The 24,272-nt window shown below is 40.6% G+C and overlaps 1 protein-coding gene across 1 annotated transcript in view; it reads right to left on the bottom strand.

Moving 5' to 3' along the window:
* megf10 (multiple EGF-like-domains 10) overlaps window positions 1–24,272 on the bottom strand; it is an 81,010-nt gene that overhangs the window by 32,452 nt on the left and 24,286 nt on the right. The window contains exons 3-8 of the mRNA XM_081354440.1: window positions 22,308–22,409; window positions 22,047–22,147; window positions 21,040–21,132; window positions 5,297–5,543; window positions 3,326–3,446; window positions 2,361–2,497 (exon numbers count right to left, since the gene is read on the bottom strand). Of these exons, the coding sequence (XP_081210566.1) occupies window positions 2,361–2,497; window positions 3,326–3,446; window positions 5,297–5,543; window positions 21,040–21,132; window positions 22,047–22,147; window positions 22,308–22,409 (801 nt within the window). The remainder of the gene's footprint in view (window positions 1–2,360; window positions 2,498–3,325; window positions 3,447–5,296; window positions 5,544–21,039; window positions 21,133–22,046; window positions 22,148–22,307; window positions 22,410–24,272) is intronic.

The raw sequence follows: 24,272 nt of genomic DNA, 5'->3' as shown, positions 1-24,272 counted from the left end.
AAGTCCCTATAAAGCATGGAAACCCAGTGTGTGTGTGTGTGTGTGTGTGTGTGTGTGTGTGTGTGTGTGTGTGTGTGTGTGTGTGTGTCCTACTATCTACTTTCACTTCACAAATGTGATTAGAGAAGTAAAAAACTATATAACTATATAAAACTATGCAAAGAATGTAACAGCTGTTTTGTGTTGTTTGTGTCTTTATCATCTGGTCTTTGCTCGTAATTAAGCTTCTATCAGTCCCTATAGAGCAGAATCTAGTGATAGAGGGATGAGGACACGCTTATCTCAACCATTCTGACAATCTGAAAACAGCCAGACTATCTTTCTGCTCAGCACCCCACACATAACCTTCTCCATACACAGACTCACTCTCTTTGACCACTTAGTTAAACACACAAACACACACACACACACGCACGCACACACACACACACACACACACACACACACACACACACACACACACACACACACACACACACACACACACACACACACACACACACACACACACACACACACACACACACACACACACACACACTCACAAACGCACACACACACACACACACACACACACACACACACACACACACACGTACTCACACACACTCACACACACACTGGTGGGCTCCTCCCTGTGGCTGTTAAGCGATTATTCTGCAGCCGGTAGGGTGTGGTGAAATCAGGGTAAACCGGAGGTAACAGTGACATCTGGTGAAGCCAAGCTTTAAAGCTCTTATTAAGTCATAAAAATTCACTTGTGTTTCTATTTCTGCTGTTTAAACACATGCTGCGCGCTCACTGATGCTGTAATTACAGCGGCACGGCCACTGCTGCTGCTGGACGAGACGCCAGCAGAAACTGGCTCTACACGCGTGTGTGTGTAACACTGACGGGAATCAGCGCTCTCTCCTGTGAGATGTTCATCCACTGTGACTGACAGGCGTTCTGCCCTTCATGCAGAATCACAACACTTGATCAATAAAATCAACCCCTGAATTTTCATATCACAGAAAACAGAGAAATATAAAATGTTCCCAAGCAACTATTGGCGTAAACAAGGTTTCACTAAGACTTAAAAGAAAGATAACCATAACCAAACCAGACCATGCGTTAACGACAACCGACAAACAGAACTGAAAACACAGGAACTCAATACTCATTATTGACTAATTAATGACAAACAGCCGATCAGGATGATTAATCATATCACTTAAGACTGGCGGGAACTAGAACAAAGGATACTGAACAGAAACAAACGAAAGTCCATGAAAGAAAAACTAAGACAACAATGACAGAATATGTGTTACACAAGGAAACAATCTGTAATGAAGTAAGAAGCAGCAATTTACAACCAATAGGACTAATTAACACAATAGAACAAAAACACAAATAAAAAAAAGTTTTTCAGGGAAATCAATTCAAATAATAAATACTTCAGAAATTGTATAAAGTCATCAAATATAGAATAAAAGCATGTCTTCATGGTATGGACACGCTACAAATGTTATTGAGTTTTTTGTTGTTTATCATTATTGACAGACAGCAGCGGGTTTATCAGGCTGCTGTCACTTTAACGAGATCCAACACACACAGTTTCACATACACTTTTCTCTCAATCGACTGTGTTTACGTGAATACTCACCAAGACTGGCGTTTTGACAAACAAGTGTGTGCATTTGACCATTCAAGCACAATATCGCTCTAACTTGTCAATAACTTCAAGCGGTCCTGCACTGCATGGATACACTTACATACCATCATATAAACCATTTAGCATAATCTCTATTGATTGACACCTGTCACCGGGATATAAAGCCCTACTCTGTGCCTCTCCTGACAGGCTCTCCCACCCCACAGTGCTGAGCGGCTCCCGGAACGGTTCGATCGCCCCGTCTATATCCGAGGGCTTCAACCCTGGGACTCACTGTCCTAACGCTCATCCAGGAGCTGTTCCTCAGCGACAGCATCCTCTGAAGACAGTTTCAGCTTGGCTCTGTTCCTCACACTACACTATCACGTGGCTTCAGAAGGACTGAATCTAGCGCAAGAGTCACTCAGACCTCAGTCAGGAGTGAGACCGAGGCTGTAAGGGGCAGGAGGATCATGTGTTCAGTGGATTGTACTGGTGTTTGACAAAACGGCAATTGTTCAGCAAAACTTTTGAAAGTTGTGAGTTTTGAAAATTGCTTTTGATGCAATAGTGTCATTATACAGGCAGTAAGTTTATCCTTGTTTTCATCCATGTGAAATTCAATCATTTAAGGTCTGTTGGCTCTTTTCAGGAGCTTGTGAATTCACAGCATGGTGTTGCTCTCCTCTCCAGCGGTGAAGCTTGATGTTGCGGTGCATGTACTGACCTCTCTCCTGTGTATCCCGCGCTACACACACACTGTCCCGTGGACGGAACACAGCTTCCTCCGTTATGACACTGACACTCCTGCGAGCAGTTCTTCCCGAAGCGTCCCGCCGGACACGGCTGTCCACACACTGCTCCCTGAAAACGACATCATCACATCACTGCCAACACAGTGTGCCGAGACAAACAGTGTGCAACAATTACAGTAGACAGGAAGCTTTAAAACAAATTTCAAATGACACTAAAACAGAGAACATAATTTAATCGAACGAATAATATAATAATTCTCTCAAAGTCCAAAGATAATGGCCCCTATCATACACCCAGTGCAATGCCAGAGTGTTTTTTGCTAGTTTCAGCCTGACGCAGTTTTCATTTTCACGTCCTGCGCCACGTTGTTTACATAGTAAATGCATTTGCGTCCATTTGTCTCCCATGGGCTGCTGGTCTGAAAACCAGGTGTGTGTTCAGGTGCATTGTTGGAGCGCTGCTATTTTGAGGAACAATAATAGACTGAGACATTGACCAAATGAAACCTGGTCTAAAGTTAATGGCGCAATATTTTTTTTGTTATTTAAAGAGCGCGTTAGTAATATGCGCCTATAGGCGGGTGCACAGGCGCACACTTTGTCCCGTAGAAGGTCTGCTTGGGCGCTTTAACCTCGTGCATGAGCAGATCCGTTTCCTCACTAGAGAAGCGTTCAGTTTTTCCGCTTGCAAATTCCACCATCTAAATAGCGAATCCGCCATGGCATGGGCACAACTGGCTTTTAAAGGGAATGGGAAATGAGAGACTGATTGGTTTATTACACATTACACCCAAAACTCACCCATTACTCATTAAGAGAATAGGGACAACCATTTTAGACCATGCACCGGATGCGCCGATCCTTAAAATAGGGAAATATTTACAAATATTTATCTTTCCTTCTAGATGTCAGTTAATATGGAGTGTTGCAGGCGTACCATCCAGCCGGCCGGGCAAGAACACTCTCCAGTCACATGATGACACACGCCACCGTTCTGACAGGGGCAGCGCTCCTCGCACTGCCGCCCATGCTTCCCTGGAGGGCACAAGTCCTCGCAGCTGCACACACACACACCAAACACATTTACATTCATGCATTCCAGAGACGCTTTTGTCCAAGTTCTTGCATTCTTGCATTTTCAAAAAAAAAAAAATCTATTGTAACTGATGATGAACTTTGTGTTGGGGATGAATTAAACATCTTTTTTACCAGGTTTGAACTAATAGGCAAACACAACAAGATCAAAGAAACAATAGATATAGTTCCATCATCATTGGACAGAATTGTTATTGAGGTTGAGGATGTTAGGAAAACATTTCAGTCTATTAAGACAAAAAAGGCTGTTGGTCCTGACGGATGTAGTGCAGGTCTTTTAAAGAATTTCGCACACGAATTATGACCGGTGTGGCAACCAGTATTTCAAGCTTCCGTTGACACACATACTGTTCCTGTGATATGGAAGACCACATACATAAAACCATTACCGAAAATGTGAGAATATAAAGATTTTAGACCAATAGCCCTTACCTCTGTGATTGTGAAATGTCTAGAGAGATTGTTACTTCAGCATTTAGTTATGACAGTTAAAGATAAATTAGATCCTTGGCAGTTTGCCTATAAGAAAGGCTGTAGTACTGAAGATGCAGTTGCTGCTTTAGTACATATCATCTCTAAACATTTAGATAAATCCAAAACAATTGTAAGAACTTTGTTTTCGGATTTCTCTTCTGCATTCAACACAATACAGGTTGACAGATTGGTGTCAAAACTTGCACAGTTGAATGTAAATCCCTATCTGATCCAGTGGTATACCTCATTTCTCACTGATAGAGTTCAGAGAGTCAAAGTGAATAAAACAGTGTCGTCTGCAATCATTACAAATGTCGGAGTACCACAAGGTTGCGTTAGTTCTGCCATACTTTTCACCTTATGAACAGACGACTGTCGAACTGACATGTTAAATCAGTATATTTTGAAGTATTCTGATGACACTGTTTTAATATCTGTGTTGAATGATTTGGACAGTCCTAGGTTTCATCAACAAGGTGTGACTAAATTGATTGAGTGGTGTGAGAATAATGCTCTTGTCATTAATGCGAGTAAAACCGAGGAGATTGTATTTGGGTCTGCATCTGATATAATGCCTGTTTTTATTGATAAGGAGAAAATCAGATTGGTTAAGACATATAAATATTTAGGAGTGATTATAGACAATATGTTATCTTGGAAAGATCACATTGATACTCTCTGTAAAAAAACAAAGCAGAGAATTTACTTTCTTCGTCGTCTTAGGTCATTTGGAGTAAGAAAACAGATTCTTCTGTTGTTCTTTAGGTCTGTGATAATGAGTATACTGCAATATTGCAACTCTATTTGGTATAAGAGTTTGTCTGTTATGCTAAAAATAAAGTTTTTAATTAATTCAAAATTTGCTCAAAGATTGTAGGTCAGCCTCTTGAGAAGCTTTATGATTCAGCCTATCATAACAATTTGCTAAGGCTGGCTAATAAAATAGCTTCTAACCCTATGCATATCTTGCATAATGAGTTTGAACTACTACCATCAAAGCGGAGGTATAGGGTCCCAGATTTAACAAAGTGAGGCTGAAACACTCTTTTGTGCACCAGGCTATCTTAGCGTTGAACAAAAACACTTAATCAGAAATCAAGAGTATTGTGAAGGTGTTGTAGATGCATAAGTGTTGTACTGAATGCATAATGTGTGAGGTTTAAGTGTATGTCGATGTAGAATGTATGTTGGATGTTGTAAACATAGACACGGTTATGCAAGAAAAATTTCAGACTTGTCTGACAATAAAGTAAGTAAAGTAACTAAGTATTCCCTGGGATTCGAACCCATGAGCTTGGTGTTGCTAGCGCCACTTGACGGCTGTCGCAGGTGAACTCACAATGCTCCGGTGTACCCTGGGCTGCACACACACTCTCCTGTGATGTGGTGGCATGTGGCGTTGTTCTGGCACAGGCACTTCTGCTGGCAGCCGTTGCCGTAGGTGTGGCGCTCACAGAGGTCCTCGCAGCGCCAGCCGCGGTGTCCCGGCGCACAGAGGCAGGCTCCGCTAATGGGGTTACACAGCGCCTCGTTCTGGCACTGACAGCGGCTCCGGCAGTGCGGACCCCAGTGCTCGCCATCACACGCTGCACACACACACACACACACAGAGCTGCACTTCTGACACAGAAAACATCTAGACATGTGGAAAATTCAGCATCGGCCAGCAGAGATTTGATCAATAATATATGTGATATGTGTAGTCGCTGAAGGAGCATGAAGGATCAGCAGCATATTTGTCTGAGCGAAGTTCAACATCAGTCTTGGGTTGTTTGTGAATGAAATGCTGCATCAGAGCTGCTTTAGTGTGTGAGTTCAGCACACGACACAGCACTGTCTTTACACTGTAACAGCAGCTATACATATGCATAAAGAAAGAGGACAAGCACTGTGACAAGACATCAGTGTTCAGTATTAAATGTGTTCATTTTAATAATCAGTTCATCTGTCAAGTAATGCAAATCATTAGTGTGACTAGATGTTTCTAGGAGTCAATCATGCAGAATCTGGAGTCATCTATTTTATAAAATCCTAAAGCTAATGCAGTGTATGACACCAATATACAGCACAAAAGCATATATTTCACATATATCACGTCCTCTGGATATTTAAACAAGAATGTCATAAATGAATTTTAATCTAGAAATTTAAAAAATTTAGAAATACAGTGTTATTGAATTAACTAAAAAAAAATAATAATTAACTAATAACTTACTGACTATAAATGTATTTGTACAGTTTACAGGCCCCCTGAGGTACATAAGCTGTCAAACATTTCAGCCATCTTTCCCCACACATTTTTATTATCCAAGCTAACAGGAAATATTTTCAGCACGTTCTGCAAGGTTCTCTCAAAGTTATGAACAATTGAATTTCCAGTAGCGTTAATAGAACGTTTGTTCAGAGCTATCTGGTCTTTAATAATGTTCTCTAAATTTTAGCATAAAAACTTTATTTATACATTGTTCATGGAATGTTTTTTTAAATGTTTTTGTTGGACATTTGTCTAATGTTTTTTAAATGTTATGTTTCAGAATTTTACCTAATGTTAGCAAAAAATTATTGAAATAGGATGTGGTGTTCTGGCAGGTTATTCCAGGAAAAGTCATAGTGTCACAGACATTTTACTAGGCTGCTTGGAACGCTGGGCATAACATCTATAACACTACTTAAAATGAAAATCTCTTTTGGTCTCATGAAAGAGTGGTGGTGGCAGCGACAGTGCATTGTGCTGATAGATAATATCGCCTATATAGATAGGACAGCAGTAGATTAGGCGTTCCCCAAAGCGACAGTGACGCAGTGCTACAGTCGTAACCTGAGCTGTTTTAATATGCTGTCAGAAATGTCTAATGCATTCCATCTGAACAGAAGCAGGGATGAAACAAATTCCTTCCAGGGATATAAAATTAACAAATCCCAAACAACCCACACCCTGAATGTGTCCAATCATAAACCAGCTAAAATCAAATCTAAATGACATCACTCTGTATGATGATTAGACTGACGGTTTCAGTTCCATCATTAAACACTGAGACACGCCACATCATCATCTGCAGTCCGGCGACCCTCTCGCTCCGGCCACAGCGTTAGGAAAATATGAGGCAGGAAGTTCATAATCAAACAGCTGTGTATTAATGCTCTGAGAAACAAACAACAATCCGCTGCACATGAACCAACTCATATACACAAGAACAACATGTGATGATGTAATGAGCTTCCACTGTTCACACAAACTGAACTCACTGACGAACACTTAAGAGACCGATGACCGTTCATGTGTTCGCTGAGTTAGTTTAAGCATGACACAGCCGTCCACTCCTGGATATAAGAATGAATAATCCAACTCATGCATGTTTGGCTTTTGCAAATGTGTCAAAAAGACCGAACAATGTTATTTTAGAATAAGAGATGCTAGTCATTTGAGTATGACAACAACAACACTGGAGTCTCTTTTTCTAAGATCTTCTTTTTCTTGATGAAAAGTTGCTTGATAATAGTTTATTAGTCACATTCTTCCACTTGAGTAAACTTAGAATAAACTATCGCTACTTATATATATATATATATATATATATATATATATATATATATATATATATATATATATATATATATATATATATATATATATATATATATATATATATATATATATATATATATATAAATGAGCAAAACTTGGCCACTAAATATTTAATATTCAATTATTTTAATGATCACAATTAAAGTTTTCATTTTATTAAATTGAACAAGCGCAACATTCAGCATTCAATCAAATATTCTAAAAGATGTATTATTAATAATATTGTTATTTCAACATAATATCTCGTTATTTCAACATAATAGCCTATGTGTGCGTGCAACAAGCAAGATGTGCATTTGTAAATCTGGTGACGCGTGCATTGATTTTTTTTATTAATAAACTAGTGTTTTCTGACAGTGTCGACTCGGCTGCAAAGATGAAGTTGACGATCGCCATATTCGTAGTGAACGCGCCTATAGAGAGAAATGCACATAATGGATTACATAATCAGTGAGTAGACTTTTTCTTTTCGTTTTGAATTATTTCATTTAAATACATTTCAATCTTTGTGTATTTGATGTATTTCTCATGTCTGTGTGAGGCATACACTGAGTTTCGTTAAGTTAGGATGAGATGCGCTCCAGTTCACGTGCAATGCAAGTGACCGCACGGGCGCCTCCATGATTATATTGTCTGACTGTTATATTTGCTTCTACATTTACATTGCTACATTTATTAAATCCAGGCAATTGGTTGATGAAAAATTGATTAAATTTAAAATACAATTTATACAAAACAAAATTCACTTTAAAGAAAAGCTTTAAACAGTTGACATTTTCACAAATTCCAGTGTCCTTCCACACCTCCATCCCCAGTTGAGCCCACTGTATCCTTGTGCAAAACGCACACATACATAAGATTTGTGGAATTCTATGTATAATAATCATGGATGTACTGTTTGAAGATTGACAGGGAGAGGACAAGCATAGGCTACTAGGACTTACTTTTTTTTTTTTCCATTTAAAGGTTTGAGTACAATTAGTAAAAAAATCAAAAGTTAGGAACAACACAGCACAACACAGCCAAAAGTGGGTATTGAGGATTAACTCCTGCATATTGTAGTCTACATTTTAAACACAATGGTTATTTCAAATAATATCTAAAGAGTACAGCACATTCACAGTTCATTTTCTGTGCGAGAATCACAGTTCATTTTCTTCCTCCAAGCAGAGAAATGTACACTGAACTTATTAAAAAACAACTTGACTACTACCATCCACAGAGTAAATGTATTCCCTTGCTGTCTGGTTTAGATTTCGTTCGTGTGAACATCCATACGCAGCACAAAAGTCCGGTATCATCCATGAATTCGAAGTACAGGCGGAGATAGCAGCGTTACCTAGCTACTTCCTATGACAAGACCCCTGTTCCAAGATGGTTTTGACGCATGCTTAGAACCCCAAGGCGACATCTAGTGTATATATCTATGCTTCCAGGCTTAGGTGTCCCAGATTACCCTAATTAACCCCGCTTGAGTTCAAATCTGACTTTCAAATGAAAATATTAGTGTTTTATCTTCTGTATGTCAGGCCTGTGATGTCTTCCACACAACCTCATTGAAACCTCCATTCTGTTTCTTCAGGCAAATCTTACTAGAATGCTTTAGTGAACCGTGACCCAGTTCAACATCAAGGTTGTCCACATCGACTCTATTCAACATCCTCTCATCCATTACAAACTCACGCTGCACACCAGTCAAATGTCCAAGAGACATTCCTTTCATTTGCTCAAATGGAAAAACTTCAATGCATGAACTGAACATGTCACAATATCACAAACCCTTTTGTGTCAAAGCTTCACTCACAAAGTGTTTCAACCATGCATCCAGGAGACCAGCACTGCTAACTGACCAGCTAACTGACGATGAGTAAATGAGAACATTGCAATCTAGATCTGGAAGCATGAAACTGTGTGTCTCTTACACAGACTCACTTCACAACACCAATCACTGAGATGCTCAAACCACTGCAGAGATATACTGTAATGCACCAGTGAAACACATCACATCTCCAGTGAAACACAGCACATCTCCTCCAGTGAAACACAGCACAACACCACCAGTGAAACACAGCACAACACCACCAGTGAAACACAGCACATCTCCACCAGTGAAACACAGCACAACACCACCAGTGAAACACAGCACATCTCCAGTGAAACACAGCACATCTCCTCCAGTGAAACACAGCACATCTCCTCCAGTGAAACACAGCACAACACCACCAGTGAAACACAGCACATCTCCACCAGTGAAACACAGCACATCTCCACCAGTGAAACACAGCACATCTCCACCAGTGAAACACAGCACATCTCCACCAGTGAAACACAGCACATCTCCACCAGTGAAACACAGCACATCTCCTCCAGTGAAACACAGCACAACACCACCAGTGAAACACAGCACAACACCACCAGTGAAACACAGCACAACACCACCAGTGAAACACAGCACAACACCACCAGTGAAACACAGCACATCTCCACCAGTGAAACACAGCACAACACCACCAGTGAAACACAGCACATCTCCACCAGTGAAACACAGCACAACACCACCAGTGAAACACAGCACATCTCCTCCAGTGAAACACAGCACAACACCACCAGTGAAACACAGCACATCTCCACCAGTGAAACACAGCACATCTCCTCCAGTGAAACACAGCACAACACCACCAGTGAAACACAGCACATCTCCACCAGTGAAACACAGCACAACACCACCAGTGAAACACAGCACATCTCCACCAGTGAAACACAGCACAACACCACCAGTGAAACACAGCACATCTCCACCAGTGAAACACAGCACATCTCCACCAGTGAAACACAGCACATCTCCACCAGTGAAACACAGCACAACACCACCAGTGTCGCTACTGTCGGCTTCATCAGAGACTGAAACTCAAGCCACCGCAGCAGCTGCTCTGAACACCAGCCTCAACACATCAGTTCCCCTCTCACAAAGAAACTGGGTCACATTTATTTATATAGCACAATAAATTGTTTCAGTATGATCAGTGTGGTCAATATTTCTGCTAAAGAACAACTGCAGAGGTACAGATGTTTTAAAGCAGTAGGGCTTGGGATAGACACAAATTTCACCATTCAATGGGATTTCAGTTCACAAGCTTGCGATTCGACTCAACTCCGATCTCGATTCCATTCAGTATGGATTCATATGGATATACAGTATATATGTATTAAGATGTAAATAAAAAATCATTTGTAGTTTTTTAAAGAAGTGCGTGTTTCATATGAATTGAATGTTTAATGACATTTGTAAGCATTTCTCTTTACATTAAATAATGATCCTCATTAGTGTTTACTTATTAACAAGCATATCTGATATTTCTAGCTATGTGAATATTATATGAACTAATGTTCTGTTAAGCATTATATAATGTTTGTTATTGATTCATTCATGAAAGTTATTATAAAGTCACTTTTTTAATCCGAATGAAGGATTTGAGGCAAAGGATATCTATTTGGAGTGTGTTGGGTTTTTGTGCCGCCCCGGCCTACATCTGACATCACATGAGCTCAGCCCTGAGGTCATTTCCTGTGATTCTGGCCAATCACTGCCTTCTCTTTGTTTTGCTCTTTGCTCTTGAAGAAAGGCCTTTTTTCCTTCAGACTCATTTCAGGGCAGTGTTTTGTTGGCGTCTTGTGGCCCGGAAAGGCCAGATACAATGAGTCTTCAGATGGAATTAAAGTCATCTCACAGCTGACTGCAACCATGCTGCCAAATCCTTCTTTATGTGTCACTGTAATAAAGCCCAGCAGTGGTTAACTGATCCAGGTCCTGAGGGACACTGAGACCCAGACACAACAAGAAGAGCTGAAGCTCAGGACTGCTGATGGTCTGTCTGCATGACAACTCGTCTCAATCAGCTCCCTAGTTCAGGAGTCAGCGCACTGATCAGGGAATCTCAGTCTCAATCAGCTCCCTAGTTCAGGAGTCAGCGCACTGATCAGGGAATCTCAGTCTCAATCAGCTCCCTAGTTCAGGAGTCAGCGCACTGATCAGGGAATCTCAGTCTCAATCAGCTCCCTAGTTCAGGAGTCAGCGCACTGATCAGGGAATCTCAGTCTCAATCAGCTCCCTAGTTCAGGAGTCAGCGCACTGATCAGGGAATCTCAGTCTCAATCAGCTCCCTAGTTCTGGAGTCAGCGCACTGATCAGGGAATCTAATTTATGTTCTCTTTCCCCTGCAAATACACCTTTAATTCTTGGTTCCTCTCTAATCATTGAAGCAAGCGGTTCCAAAACTAATGTAAAAAGTAGTGGACTAAGAAGACAGCCTTGGCGGGTAGACCTAGATTAAAAAAGGATGACGTTATTCCATTAGTTATTACAGCTGCTTTAGGATTGGAGTAAAGAATTTTAACCCACTTCACAAAACCTGAACCAAAACCATATTTTCCTAAGGCCGCGAAAAGAAACCCCCACTCCACCCTATCGAAGGCCTTTTCCGCATCAAGCAGGATCAAGCGGGATTGCAGCAATGGGATCTAGATTAGAATTATTCATCCACATAGATCCATCAGATGTAATAGTCTTCTCATATTGTCAGACGAGGATCTATTTTTAATAAAGCCTACCTGATCTCTGTGTATAATTTTAGGTAAAATACCTTCTAATCGTGAGGCTAATCATTTTGTTTACAATCATCAACACTTTACAATCTACATTTAATAAACTTATTGGACGGTAATTAGCAGGATCCACCGTATCCCTTTCGGTTTTGGTATGAGTGATATTAAATTCATTAAAACTGTCAGGTAACAAGTACCATTCACAAGTACCTCTGAATATACCTCATTTAATATTGGGGTCAACTTATCGACAAACTTCTTATAATATTCTACTGGAAATCCGTCAGAGCCTGGTGATTTTCCAGATTTCAAAGACATTATAATAGTTCTAACCTCTTCTTGTGCATCTATTGAATCTCATTCGTCAGGGGTTAAAGTGGGCAATGAAACATTGGCTAAAAAGTCTTTTAACTCCTTCGGACTGTAATTGGATTCTGATGTGTACAGTTTTGAATAGGACTGGTTAAAAACCCGATTAATTTCTTTGTTGGAGGTGAACACCTTATTTCCCTCCTTAATTACAGGTATGATGTGAGATGCACCATGTTGCTTAACCCTCTGGGGTCTAAGGTGTTTTTGGGGTCCTTGAGATGTTCTGACATGCCCTGACATTTTTGCTTTTTTCAGTTGCTTATAAACATATTAATGGCAAAAAAAAAATTACACACTATTTAGCACAAACAGGGCTACCATGAAATGTGAGCAACAAGAATGTACATGTCTGCATTTTTGAGAGAATAATGTTTATGCGTGGTTATTGAAAAAACTAAAAACTAAAGTTCCTGAAATAAGGCCATAAAACACATTCTAAATATGTGCCAATAAGGCTTTTGTCTAAAAGATGTCATCGCCTAGTGTTTTTTCTTCAAAATGAAGTGAAAATCACCCTGTCTTATCATTCACATAACACAATACATTGATTTGAATTTTGCAAAGCACTTTCTGTTTGGAAAGGCCATATGCGGAGTGGGCGTCAACGGTCACGTATATGTAGTGGTTCACACCTGAGGAGACAATGGGGCCGCATACTTAATTAGCCATTCATTCAGGTGAGTCACTGAGCCACAAGAATGCAAGAGCAACAGTTGGAAGCATCTCAATTCTTTTTTATTTTTCCTCATATTGTGCTTGCAATTTGGCCTATAATATCCAAGGAAAACATGTCTAGTAATTGTGCAGTTAATTCTCATACTGTATTTTCAGTTTTGGAATATTTATGTGCTCCCCAAATTTGTCAATAATAAAACACAATAAAAGTTATTTAAAGAAAAGGCTTATATTTACCTTTTAATAGTTTGTTTACATCTACCTTGTAAATATATTTTTTTATTAAAAAGGTTACAATTACAACAACAATTCAAGTGTAATCTTTCTTTGTAAAAACTAAAGTATACATTTTATCATACATATTTCAAAGTTAAGGATTTGATTGATTATTTGATAACTTTATTTTTGACAAAACATATTATATTTAACATAAGCAAATATTGGCAAACAAAAGCTTATTTGAGGTGGCAGATAGTTTACATTAAAAATGTATAATCTATCCAAAACTAATCAATGAAATGTTGTCTTTCATATGTCTGTAACATAGGTCTTTCATTTTTATTATAAGAAATATAAATGTTAATTTGCAGTTTAAATCCAGGAAATTTGTTAATGAAAAAATTATTAAAAGTAAGATACAATTGATACAAAACGAAATTCGTTTTAAAGAAAGGATTTGTACTTTCTGTTTTGAGGTCTCTGTGAAAGTTTGAAAGTCTTTTAGTGATTTTTTTAGAGCGCTCGCGTCCATAATGGAGAACTGTCACGTAATATTGTTTTTTCCTCATAAATGCGAACACGAAAAATAAAAGACAAAAGACTTTTAAGTAAAACTTACTTCGCTCTTCAATATGCTGCCGTTCGTCGTCTGAGTTACAATCTTCCTCTGAGGAAAAGGTGCATTCTTCCTCGCCGTCCAGAATCATCTGAAGGGAGTCTTTATTACCGGAGAAGCGTGTCATACTCAAAACGCGATGAACTATCAGTAACGCCGGTTTCACACCGCAAGCGTCAGCGGCGCGTGAGCAGCACGTATTTTTTTCGGCGTCCATGTTATTCAATGAGTGCATTCACATCGCACGCAGAAGCGGCGCGGCAGCGCGTAGCAGGAGCAGAGCAGGAACAGCAGTGCAGCGATAGTTTCGGCGCCCAGTCTATTTTTAACGCGCCGCTTACGCTGAATTAAAGTGACACGCATTGATCATGGGCAAAATACACCGCAGTGTTATCCAAAAAGCGCATTGATGATATCTATTGTGTTTTAAACAGTCACTCAAATGACCAACAGCAATTTAAAAAGAAAACAAATGTCCAAAAACAAACTTGTTGCCCGAACAATAAAAACAAAGACGAATCAAAAGTTATATAAATGAAATGATTAATAAAATAAGCTTCTTGACAAGTCTTTTCTCTTAAATGTATTTGAAAACGAAATAAAGCAATGCCAACTTATCCATTATAGAGTACTCTGTCTGTACACAAGCCGCGGTTCAGCCGCGCGTGACAAACGCTGCCAGTGTGAAAGCAAAACGCGCGTATCCTGCTCCTGCTCACCATACGCACTGCTCCTGCTCTGCTCACGCTCTGCTATCGCGTGCAGTGTGAAACCGGCGTTAGTCTGATGAAGAAACTTTTTATGGCATTGATCAGGGGGCGGGTGCGCTGCATACTACATCATCTAACGATTTACATGTGAATCGCGCCGGGGGCGGGGCGGCCGCAGCTGATTATAGAGATAATGAGGCAGAAGGAAAAACGGTACCTCTCCTTGCTATCAAACGGATTACATGAGTTGAAAACATTTGTTTTTTATATAAATTACTTCATTTAAAAGAGGAGATTTCAAGCTTCATAAAGACATATCTCACGTGCCTGTGTGAGAAGTATTCGCTGAGTTATGATTCATTTTCGGACGCGTTTTAGAATGGACGACACGGACAGAGAGAAGGCAGAACTTGCTTCGTGTTTATTTTTCTTTATTTGGCGAAAAGCACAACACTTTGTTTTTATTGTGAGTGTACACAAAAATAATACACACTTAACAGGATAGATTGATGTATAACACAAGCATATAAGATAAAAATTAATATTTTTTTTTTTTTTTTTTTTTGCACTCATACGGAAAAAAACGAGCCTATCGCGCCGGCGCGATAGCCGACCTCAGGGGGTTTTAATCTGCCTGGCAAGGAGTTTCCCAGCTTTTTCCCCGCACTCAAAATACTTGGTCTTCAATCTAAATAATGCATATTCTGCTTTCTTATTAAAGAATTCGTGAAGATCAAATTTTAATTGACAAAGCTGTTTAAACTTCAAATCTGTAAAGCCTAGCACCAATTCTTTTTCTAAATCACTGATTTGTTTTTCTAAAAGTTTCACTTTATTGACACTTTCTTTTTTCTTCCTACTGGCATAAGCAATACATTTTCCCCTGATAAATGCCTTAGAAGCATCCCAAACTGTTGCTAATCTCTGAGTTGACCCAATATTAAGTTCAAAAAAACATATTTATGTCGTCCTGGTATAATAAAAACATATAAACTGGTATAATACCCACAGTCATTTCTGATAGAAAACCAACAATTTAACTTCCAATATTTTTGTGAACAACGAATCCTTGAAAAACATACAAAAAACAAAACAATTAAGGGAGAAATGATGCTCGTGGTCAGCAAACACTCACTGAATCGGGAAGACAGACCCCAAAGCTTTCCCCTGCCCACCATTACAACCACGTTTCATAATACTTCGACTTACATATATCCAGTCACAGCACTTTACTTGTCACCTCCTTGTAGTTGGATGTGCTCCTTTATATATCTTTCTGCTTCCATGTGGTCAGTAAAACTCTGCTTTTTTCCCTTCCAAGTAAACCCCAGTGTCGTGTGTCAAACCTCGTGGTCCCAGAGTAACTTCTTCGCTGCAGAGAATTTCATCCTCATTATTGCTCTCTTCCTCGACATATCCTCGAAGATGGACAGCTTGCATTCCTCCCATTCAAAACCCCTGCTCTTTTTTGCTGCAGCCAGGACTTTCTCCCTCACGGTATAACGTAGAAATTTCACCAACTCGACCCGGGGACGTTGATCATCATTAAGCTCCGATGACTCTGCTCAACTCCGATCTCGTCAACCCGAGCCCCTCTGACAGGATCTTTTGTATGTACTCGTTCATTTTGCAGCCTGCTTCTTTCCCCTCTTTGAGGCCGATTATTTTGATGTTATTCCGTCTGCTGCGATTTTCCAAATCCTCAGCTTTATTCCAGAGTTCGTCCACAAGTTTTGTCATCCTCTCAGTATCACCAGTTAAGCGATTCGATGCATCTTCCACGTGCGAGATGCAATTCTCGGCTTCGTTGAGTCTGTACGGAGCTAATCGCATCTTTAGTAGTCGCTTTGATAGTTATCCTGCAAAGTCGCGTTCATTTGACTAATTTCAGCAAAAAGATCTTTCAAGTTTGGGTTTTGATTACTTGACTCTGGTGACAGGGAATTGTTAGCTTCTGGGGTCGTTGTTTTCAGACGTGTTTGCAACCCTCAAATTGGAAGATGTCATTTTGTCGTTTGTCGGATGCTTCAAGTAAAAAGTAAGTTATCTATTGAAGTTTGATTAATTTTGCGAACGAAATGTATACTAAATAATCTAATTGATGGTGGACATCAGGAGCGCTGCTCTAGCGTGCTGCCATTTCCCAGCTTGCCATCACGTGACTCCGTACATAATAATCTTTACATTTTAGATCCCCATTTTGCAATGGCTTGTAGATTTCTACTTCCTCTTCATTACGTAGATCAACACCTGCTTCTTCAGCATCGCCTCTTTGGCTCATGTCAGTGAGGTGAGAAGAGAAGCGAGAGATACTAAAACAGGGTCACTTGGCATACAAACAGATTTTGGCTGTGGAAGAACAGTTGCTTCCTTTCAGAAGTGCCTGATCGTGTCAGTAGGGCAGGATTATATGACATTTGACTGTGGATTCTCTTGTAAACCAAACCCAATTGGATACAAGCTTTGCAAATGCACTTTTAACTGAAAGATGGACCCAAACATAATGCCACAACACATTAACAGTAAGTGAGTGCAGTAAGTGAGCCTGATCAGTGATAAACTATTGTTTTGATATGTAAGGACTCTGTAGTTGGCTCTGTAGTTGGCTGTTCTGTCACAAAATCATTTAGCCAACAAGCCAACAGTACAAGAGGTGCATGCATCCCTGCCCCATATTCATTACAGGTGGGGACACACACCAATTGTGAGTACACTGTTTGGGAGCTTCATTTTAACATTTAATTTAATATTCAACAATAATCAGGGGCGCTGTAAAGGGGGGGTAAACGATGACGATTATCGGGGCCCATGACTAAGAGGGGGCCCAGAGAAGCCCCCAATACAATTGTGGTGCTAAAAAAAAATATTTGATAGTAAAAATGATTAACTTTAAATTATTCTATTTGCTGTTTCCTGGAGTCAAATTTTTTTATTTGTTTAGGAAACACAAACGTCCGTGGGCCCCTCTCCCCCTCTCGATTATCATAAAATGGTTCAGTCCGCCCAAATTGTATCCAGGGGCACGTTCAAGTTCAAAACGGTGCGCAACGTTTTGCTACGGTTTCCGGGTTGAACGTCATGTTTCCTGGAAACGGCGTGCACCGGTGTGCAACGGGGTTTGAGATGCGTTTTCTCTTGTTTGGTGGGTGTGTCAGAACTGCAGTCCAATCAGCAGCAACATGTATATAAAGCACGCGGTATTAAAGTGAACTCGCACAATGGGTTCAATGAAAGTAATGTACAAATGTGTTCGATGCAGCTCGGTATACGCAACAACTGAGGATATTAGAAGACATGTTTGTCGTAAGTTTTATTGTAAAAATATAGGATATCAACATAATGATGTAGTTGTTTATATTTTTAGCTTCATTGCATGTGTAGCCTATGACATTTGGTATAGAAATAAACAATGGTAATTAAGTGCTTTTCCTAAAAATGAGAAAGAAAATACAGGGTATTAAAACAGTAGCCTATGAACTACAAATAAAGTCAGTGTGAGGCTAAATAGATGTGTTTTAGTCTGAATTTGGTAAGATGTGTGCTTCCATTTCAGTTTCAGCAATCCCTTCACTCCATTGGGATGTTCTCTTGTGTTCTGGGCGGCAAGTGCAGTAACTGTAACATCGGGCATATTTTGTAGTATTAAACACATATAAATACCGACTTCATCAGGCTCTGAAAATTCTTCACAAAGAACACAAAGAATGGCCTTCTCAGCTGCCATAGTTGCAACTCTTGCGTCATCAGAACAGTGTGTTCAACGCATCACCGTTTCTGTTTAAAAAACGTTGTGCAACGTTTTGCCGGGGCTGAACGCAGCCCTGGCAACACAAACAGCTTGACTTCACTTGACGGAAGAGGGAGTGAAAATGCCTCAAAAATCTGGAAGTCAAAAACGGAAAGAGAAAAAAATAAGAGAAGTGAAACAAAGAGGCAAAGGGTCGACAGTATGTTACCCAATATTTCACAAGAAAAGGTGGGTTTGCAAGTAGGCCTAAATTGTTAGTGGACCACCCATGACAATGATCGTAGCCTACGGCCCTTTTCTGTGCGTACGCATGCTTTGTACATGAGGCCCCAGGTCTCTACGGTAGCATTTTTCGACAAGTTAGCACGTTTCGATAGAGCAGGGTGCAGCGGGTGCACGGCTTTGCCTCACATACATACAAATATAAATATATGTGAATACACTATATGACACATGTACAGCTATGCACAGTATATACATTATACAGTACTGAAGTAGTGCAGTATTACAGAGGACAAATTACGGGTGTGGACATGGGATGGAGTTCAATTGTCTGATTGACTTAAATATATGAGAATGATAGTCAAAATACCATAAACCATGATTTTATGTAAATTAATATGAAAAAAGTCTCAGCTGTGTTGGGGGCCCTGTCAAGATTCTTTTCATGGGGCCCAAAATCCTTAGCAGCGCCCCTGACAATAATACTGATCTGCCTGCATTGACACCATTATATGAGAACTGAACTGAGCTGGACGATGACATCACGGTTTTCTCCAGAGCTGCTATATATATAAATTAACTGAATTAATAACTTTTTTACAACAAAATTGAAACATTACTGAACTTACTTAAACTGGACTCTTCCTCACGAGTGGAGAACCCGATGTTTGAGCTGTCTACTTCTGAGGAAGTGGATGTCCTCAGCATCGAAGCTGGGATTTTGGAGATGACTCGCCACCTCGTGCCCCCGCATATGAGGAGCTGGTTGAGGTTGTGTCTCGTGCCATGGATGTTTAAATATTAGTTGGCCACGTGAAAGGCAGGTAGCGCAAACAAAAAGCAAGTTGGACAAGCACTTCCTGCAGCACAGAGAGCAACCTCATCGCCGGGGTCTCCCATTTTTTCCCGATTCCCGATGTGTAAATCGTGCAACAAGCCACACCTCTCGTTTGTCCAGCCCCCCATTTTTAGACTTTAGCAACAACGTGGTGGCAAGAGAAAATGGTTATGGGATGATGCCACAGGTGGAAGAGCCATTGGCTAGCTATCTTTCCTGTTGCGTCATCCCTAAAGACTCCTCTGGCTCAATCTATCGGGCATCAAGGAGAAAGACAGGGCTTTCTTCCTTGATGCCCCAATTTCACCTTCTGGCCTGTTCGGCTACGCCGTTAATGATAACGTTAGGGTTAACAGGTTTCAAGAGGTGAAGAAATAGTCTGCGGCCTTCAAGCAATATCTCCCTCGCTGCTCAAAGTCGGAGGAGATGTGCAGTCTCAATCAGCTCCCTAGTTCTGGAGTCAGCGCACTGATCAGGGAATCTCAGTCTCAATCAGCTCCCCAGTTCAGGTTATGGGATGATGTCACAGGTGGAAGAGCAATATCTCCCTCGCTGCTCAAAGTCAAAGAAGTCTGTCCCAAGCGGGCAGCCGCAGCCATCCATCATCTCCTCACCCTCAAGGAGCTTGGGGGCATAGATGGCGCTCTCAACCGAAGCCTTCTCAGAAGCAGGGTGACCTGAGGGCCGTCCTGCAGGCTAAAAAGGCTTCGGGAAAGAGGTCCTAGTGACTGTAGGACCTCTTCAGGCTGTCCCCCACTGGGCGGAGCCGAGACGTTTTATTTCATATGCAAAGATTTTACCTAGTCATAGCAGGCACTGAAGGTCAAGAGGGTCAAAAACAGGGTAGAAAATGGCTATTTATTTCTAAATTATGTCTACTTTTGATGTAATAATAATCTCACCAACATTATTAAGTCAACCTCAGGGAACAGTATTAAAAATTATTAAAAACATTATTTGTGATTCATTTAAATAACGCAAAACCTAAGAAAATAATAATAATAGAGTTAATATAGAGTTCAAGAGACTAAAAGTCTATGGTGAATTAATGTTTCAAATACAAGCGTCAACAAAATCAGAGACAGATAATCTTACTGAGACACTACATCTGAAAAACTTCAATCATAGAGCTGGTATATTTAAAAACTAATGTCCAAACACTAATAATCATTAAAAGGCTGAGATGTGTTAATTTGTTCAAAAATGTATAAAGATAATGTGTCGAGAGTGATTTTGTACACAGAGCAGCAAAAGCTCAGATAACATTCTGGATGTCGTCTGTCATAAATTTGTGCTTAAAGACATGTTAAAGTTAAAGTTTAAAGACTAGAAGAGAGGGACTATGAGAGCGAGAGAGGGAGAGAGGGAGAGAGGGAGAGAGAGAGAGCGAGAGAGAGACGGACAGGCGCAGCTGCAGGACTCACGCCCCTCCCCATCCCAGCTCACACTGACAGAGAGAGAGAGAGAGAGAGAGAGAGAGAGAGAGAGACTCACCGCTGGAGCAGTTGGCCCCTCCCCAGCCCGGCTCACACTGACAGGTGTTCGGGGCCACACAGCGGCCATGCACACATTTCTCAGCACAGTGGGCTACAGAGAAAGCAAGATGGAGCAGGTCAGATTTCAGTCCCTCTATGAACAGAGCAGCAAACAAACACGAGGAGAAACCACAGAAAACCCCATCAGACACACACTGTGATGCTCGGACGCCCCGTCCACTGTGAAATCCCACTGCCCCAAATCCTGCTCTTCACCATTTGATATCATATTATATGCTTCAGTGCTGAGTACTTTTGAGGGTATGTTAACATAATTCAGCAAACAGACTTCTGTGCGCCAGAAGATGTTATTATTAGAGAGAAATGATGATAATAGTTAAAGTTTCCCTGAGATGAACAGTAACTCAATGATGAGGAAAGACAGCATGTGATTACAGTCAGTGTCATACAAAAGACTCTTTCAGGCCCAATAAAAGTGTCTTTGAGCTGATGCTCTGCTGCTATCTATCTATCTATCTATCTATCTATCTATCTATCTATCTATCTATCTATCTATCTATCTATCTATCTATATATCAATCTATATATCTATATCTCTATCTATCTATCTATCTATCTATCTATCTATCTATCTATCTATCTATCTATCTATCTATCTATCTATCTATCTATCTATCTATATATCAATCTATCTATCTATCTATCTATCTATCTATCTATCTATCTATCTATCTATCTATCTATCTATCTATCTATCTATCTATCTATCTATCTATCTATCTATCTATCTATCTATCTATCTATCTATCTATCTATCTATCTATCTATCTATCTATCCATCCATCCATCCGTCCGTCCATCCATCCATCCCTCCATCTATCTGTCTGTCTATCTGTCTATCTGTCTATCATAAGTTTGTGATCAGTTGTGGTTTGAGTTTGTGAGTCTACAGTAAGTGCTTCAGAGTTTCTCCAGGTTCAGAGAGTAATACTCAGTAATACTCACGAACACATATGTCTCTGCTCTCATAGAAGCCGGGGCAGCACTGGGACCTGCGGCGATGCATGGTCTTCTCCCCGCGCCGGTAGGCCGTCCTGTAGCTCACCCTAAAACACAGAGGAAAAACCACACAGTTACTCATGCAAAGAATGCATTTATCTACAAGTCATTCAATGTTATATTACTGAATTTCATAAAAAAATATTTAAAAGGGCTTTACAAAACTGTTATAAACGTTGAAATCTGAGTGTTGTAAAGCACACACACCTGTGCTGAGTGCATTTGAACCAGTTGAGGATGTCCGTGCAGCCGGTGTAGTAAACCTGATCAAACGGGTGAGCGTACGACTCCTGCACAGTCACTGAGTAACTGAAGAACACACACACACACACACAAACACACACACATGAAGGCCACATCTCTGATATATGTGTGTGGTCCCGTTACTCCAGCACTAATGGCTAATGAGAACAGCAGTTATCCGTGTATGAAAATGAATTTGCTGACAAACTCCAAACAGAGTGTCACATGTTCATCGTGTGTGGGCTACTGCTGCTACTAGATACATGTAGAAAACAAATCAATAAAGCAACGGTTTACTTTAAAGCAGCTCTTATCTAGTTCTCCAGACACCTGTCTGTGGATATGTGTGTGGCGTCTTTAAGATCTTCATAACAGCTCCACAAATTCCTGCTCCTCCAGATAAACCGTTAATAGTGACAAAAGCTCTTTTGTTTCTTTTGTAACACTTGTGCCTGTCGGCTGTGTAGAGTAAAAAGAGCTTTACTTGTGTATAAAGGAGGAATATCAGTGTAAACAGCAATATCTTTCTGCCGAAATAAAGTGTTGTTATTTCAACAATTCAACAAACAACAATTCAACAAAAATGTATTTTTGTCCTCACAGACAATTTTCCATAGTAAAGAAAAACTACATAATAACCGAAAAAGGTGTGGGCTGAAGCCTTTGCTATTTGACTGTATTGTGAGTGCTAGAGTATAATGAATGTACATACTGTATGTATAATGTATTTTGCTCTGAGTAGCAGTATAAGTTCAGTAAAACACCCAGGATGATGTGAATGTGCTGAGAAGTCTTGCGTTTGGCCAAACGGTCACACATTCTCTGGTATAGGAAACTCTTGCGCAACGCACAGCTGTTCCCACACATTACTGAGTGAAAGTAAATCTAGCTGGGAAACAAAACTCCATCTTTGTTCTTTTCAATCTGCTTTAATGGATTTCCGAGCCATTCCTTAATTTGGCCACGGACATCTCCTGCCTGTTAACACAGTGTGTGTGTGTGTGTGTGTGTGTGTGTGTGTGTGTGTGTGTGTGTGTGTGTGTTAGTGCATGAGTGAGAGAGTGAGAGTGTGTGTAAGAGTGAGAGTGAGAGTGTCAGAGTGAGAGTGAGAGTGTGTGTAAGAGTGAGAGTGAGATTGAGAGTGAGTGTGAGAGTGTGAGAGTGAGAGTGAGAGTGAGTGTGAGAGTGAGAGTGAGAGTGAGAGTGAGAGTGTGAGTGTGAGTGTGTGAGAGTGAGTGTGAGAGTGTGTGTGAGAGAGAGTGAGTGTGAGTGTGAGAGTCAGAGTGAGTGAGAGTGTGAGTGTAAGAGTGAGAGTGAGAGTCAGAGTGTGAGAGTGAGAGTCAGAGTGAGTGTGAGAGTGCGAGTGTAAGAGTGAGAGTGAGAGTGAGAGTGTGAGAGTGAGAGTGAGAGTGAGTGTGAGAGTGAGAGTGTGAGAGTGAGAGTGAGAGTGAGTGTGAGTGTGAGTATGAGAGTGAGTGTGAGAGTGAGAGTGAGAATGTGAGAGTGTGAGTGTGAGAGTGAGTGTGAGAGTGAGAGTGAGTGTGAGAGTGAGAGTGAGAGTGAGAGAGTGAGAGTGAGAGTGAGTGTGAGAGTGTGAGTGAGAGTGAGAGTGAGTGTGAGAGTGAGAGTGAGAGAGTGAGAGTGAGTGTGAGTGTGAGAGAGTGAGAGTGTGAGTGAGAGTGTGAGAGTGAGTGTGAGAGTGTGAGTGTGAGAGAGTGAGAGAGTGAGAGTGAGTGTGAGTGTGAGTGAGAGTGTGAGTGTGAGAGTGAGAGAGTGAGAGTGAGAGTGTGAGTGTGAGAGTGAGAGTGAGAGTGAGTGAGAGTGAGAGTGTGAGTGTGAGAGTGAGTGTGAGTGTGAATGTGAGAGTGAGTGTGAGTGTGAGAGTGAGTGTGAGAGTGAGTGTGAGAGTGAGAGTGAGAGTGAGTGAGA

Source organism: Scardinius erythrophthalmus (genome assembly GCF_964197995.2).
Source record: "Scardinius erythrophthalmus genome assembly, chromosome: 23".
NCBI classification, from domain to species: domain Eukaryota; kingdom Metazoa; phylum Chordata; class Actinopteri; order Cypriniformes; family Leuciscidae; genus Scardinius; species Scardinius erythrophthalmus.
This window is presented reverse-complemented; position numbering and strand designations above follow the sequence as displayed.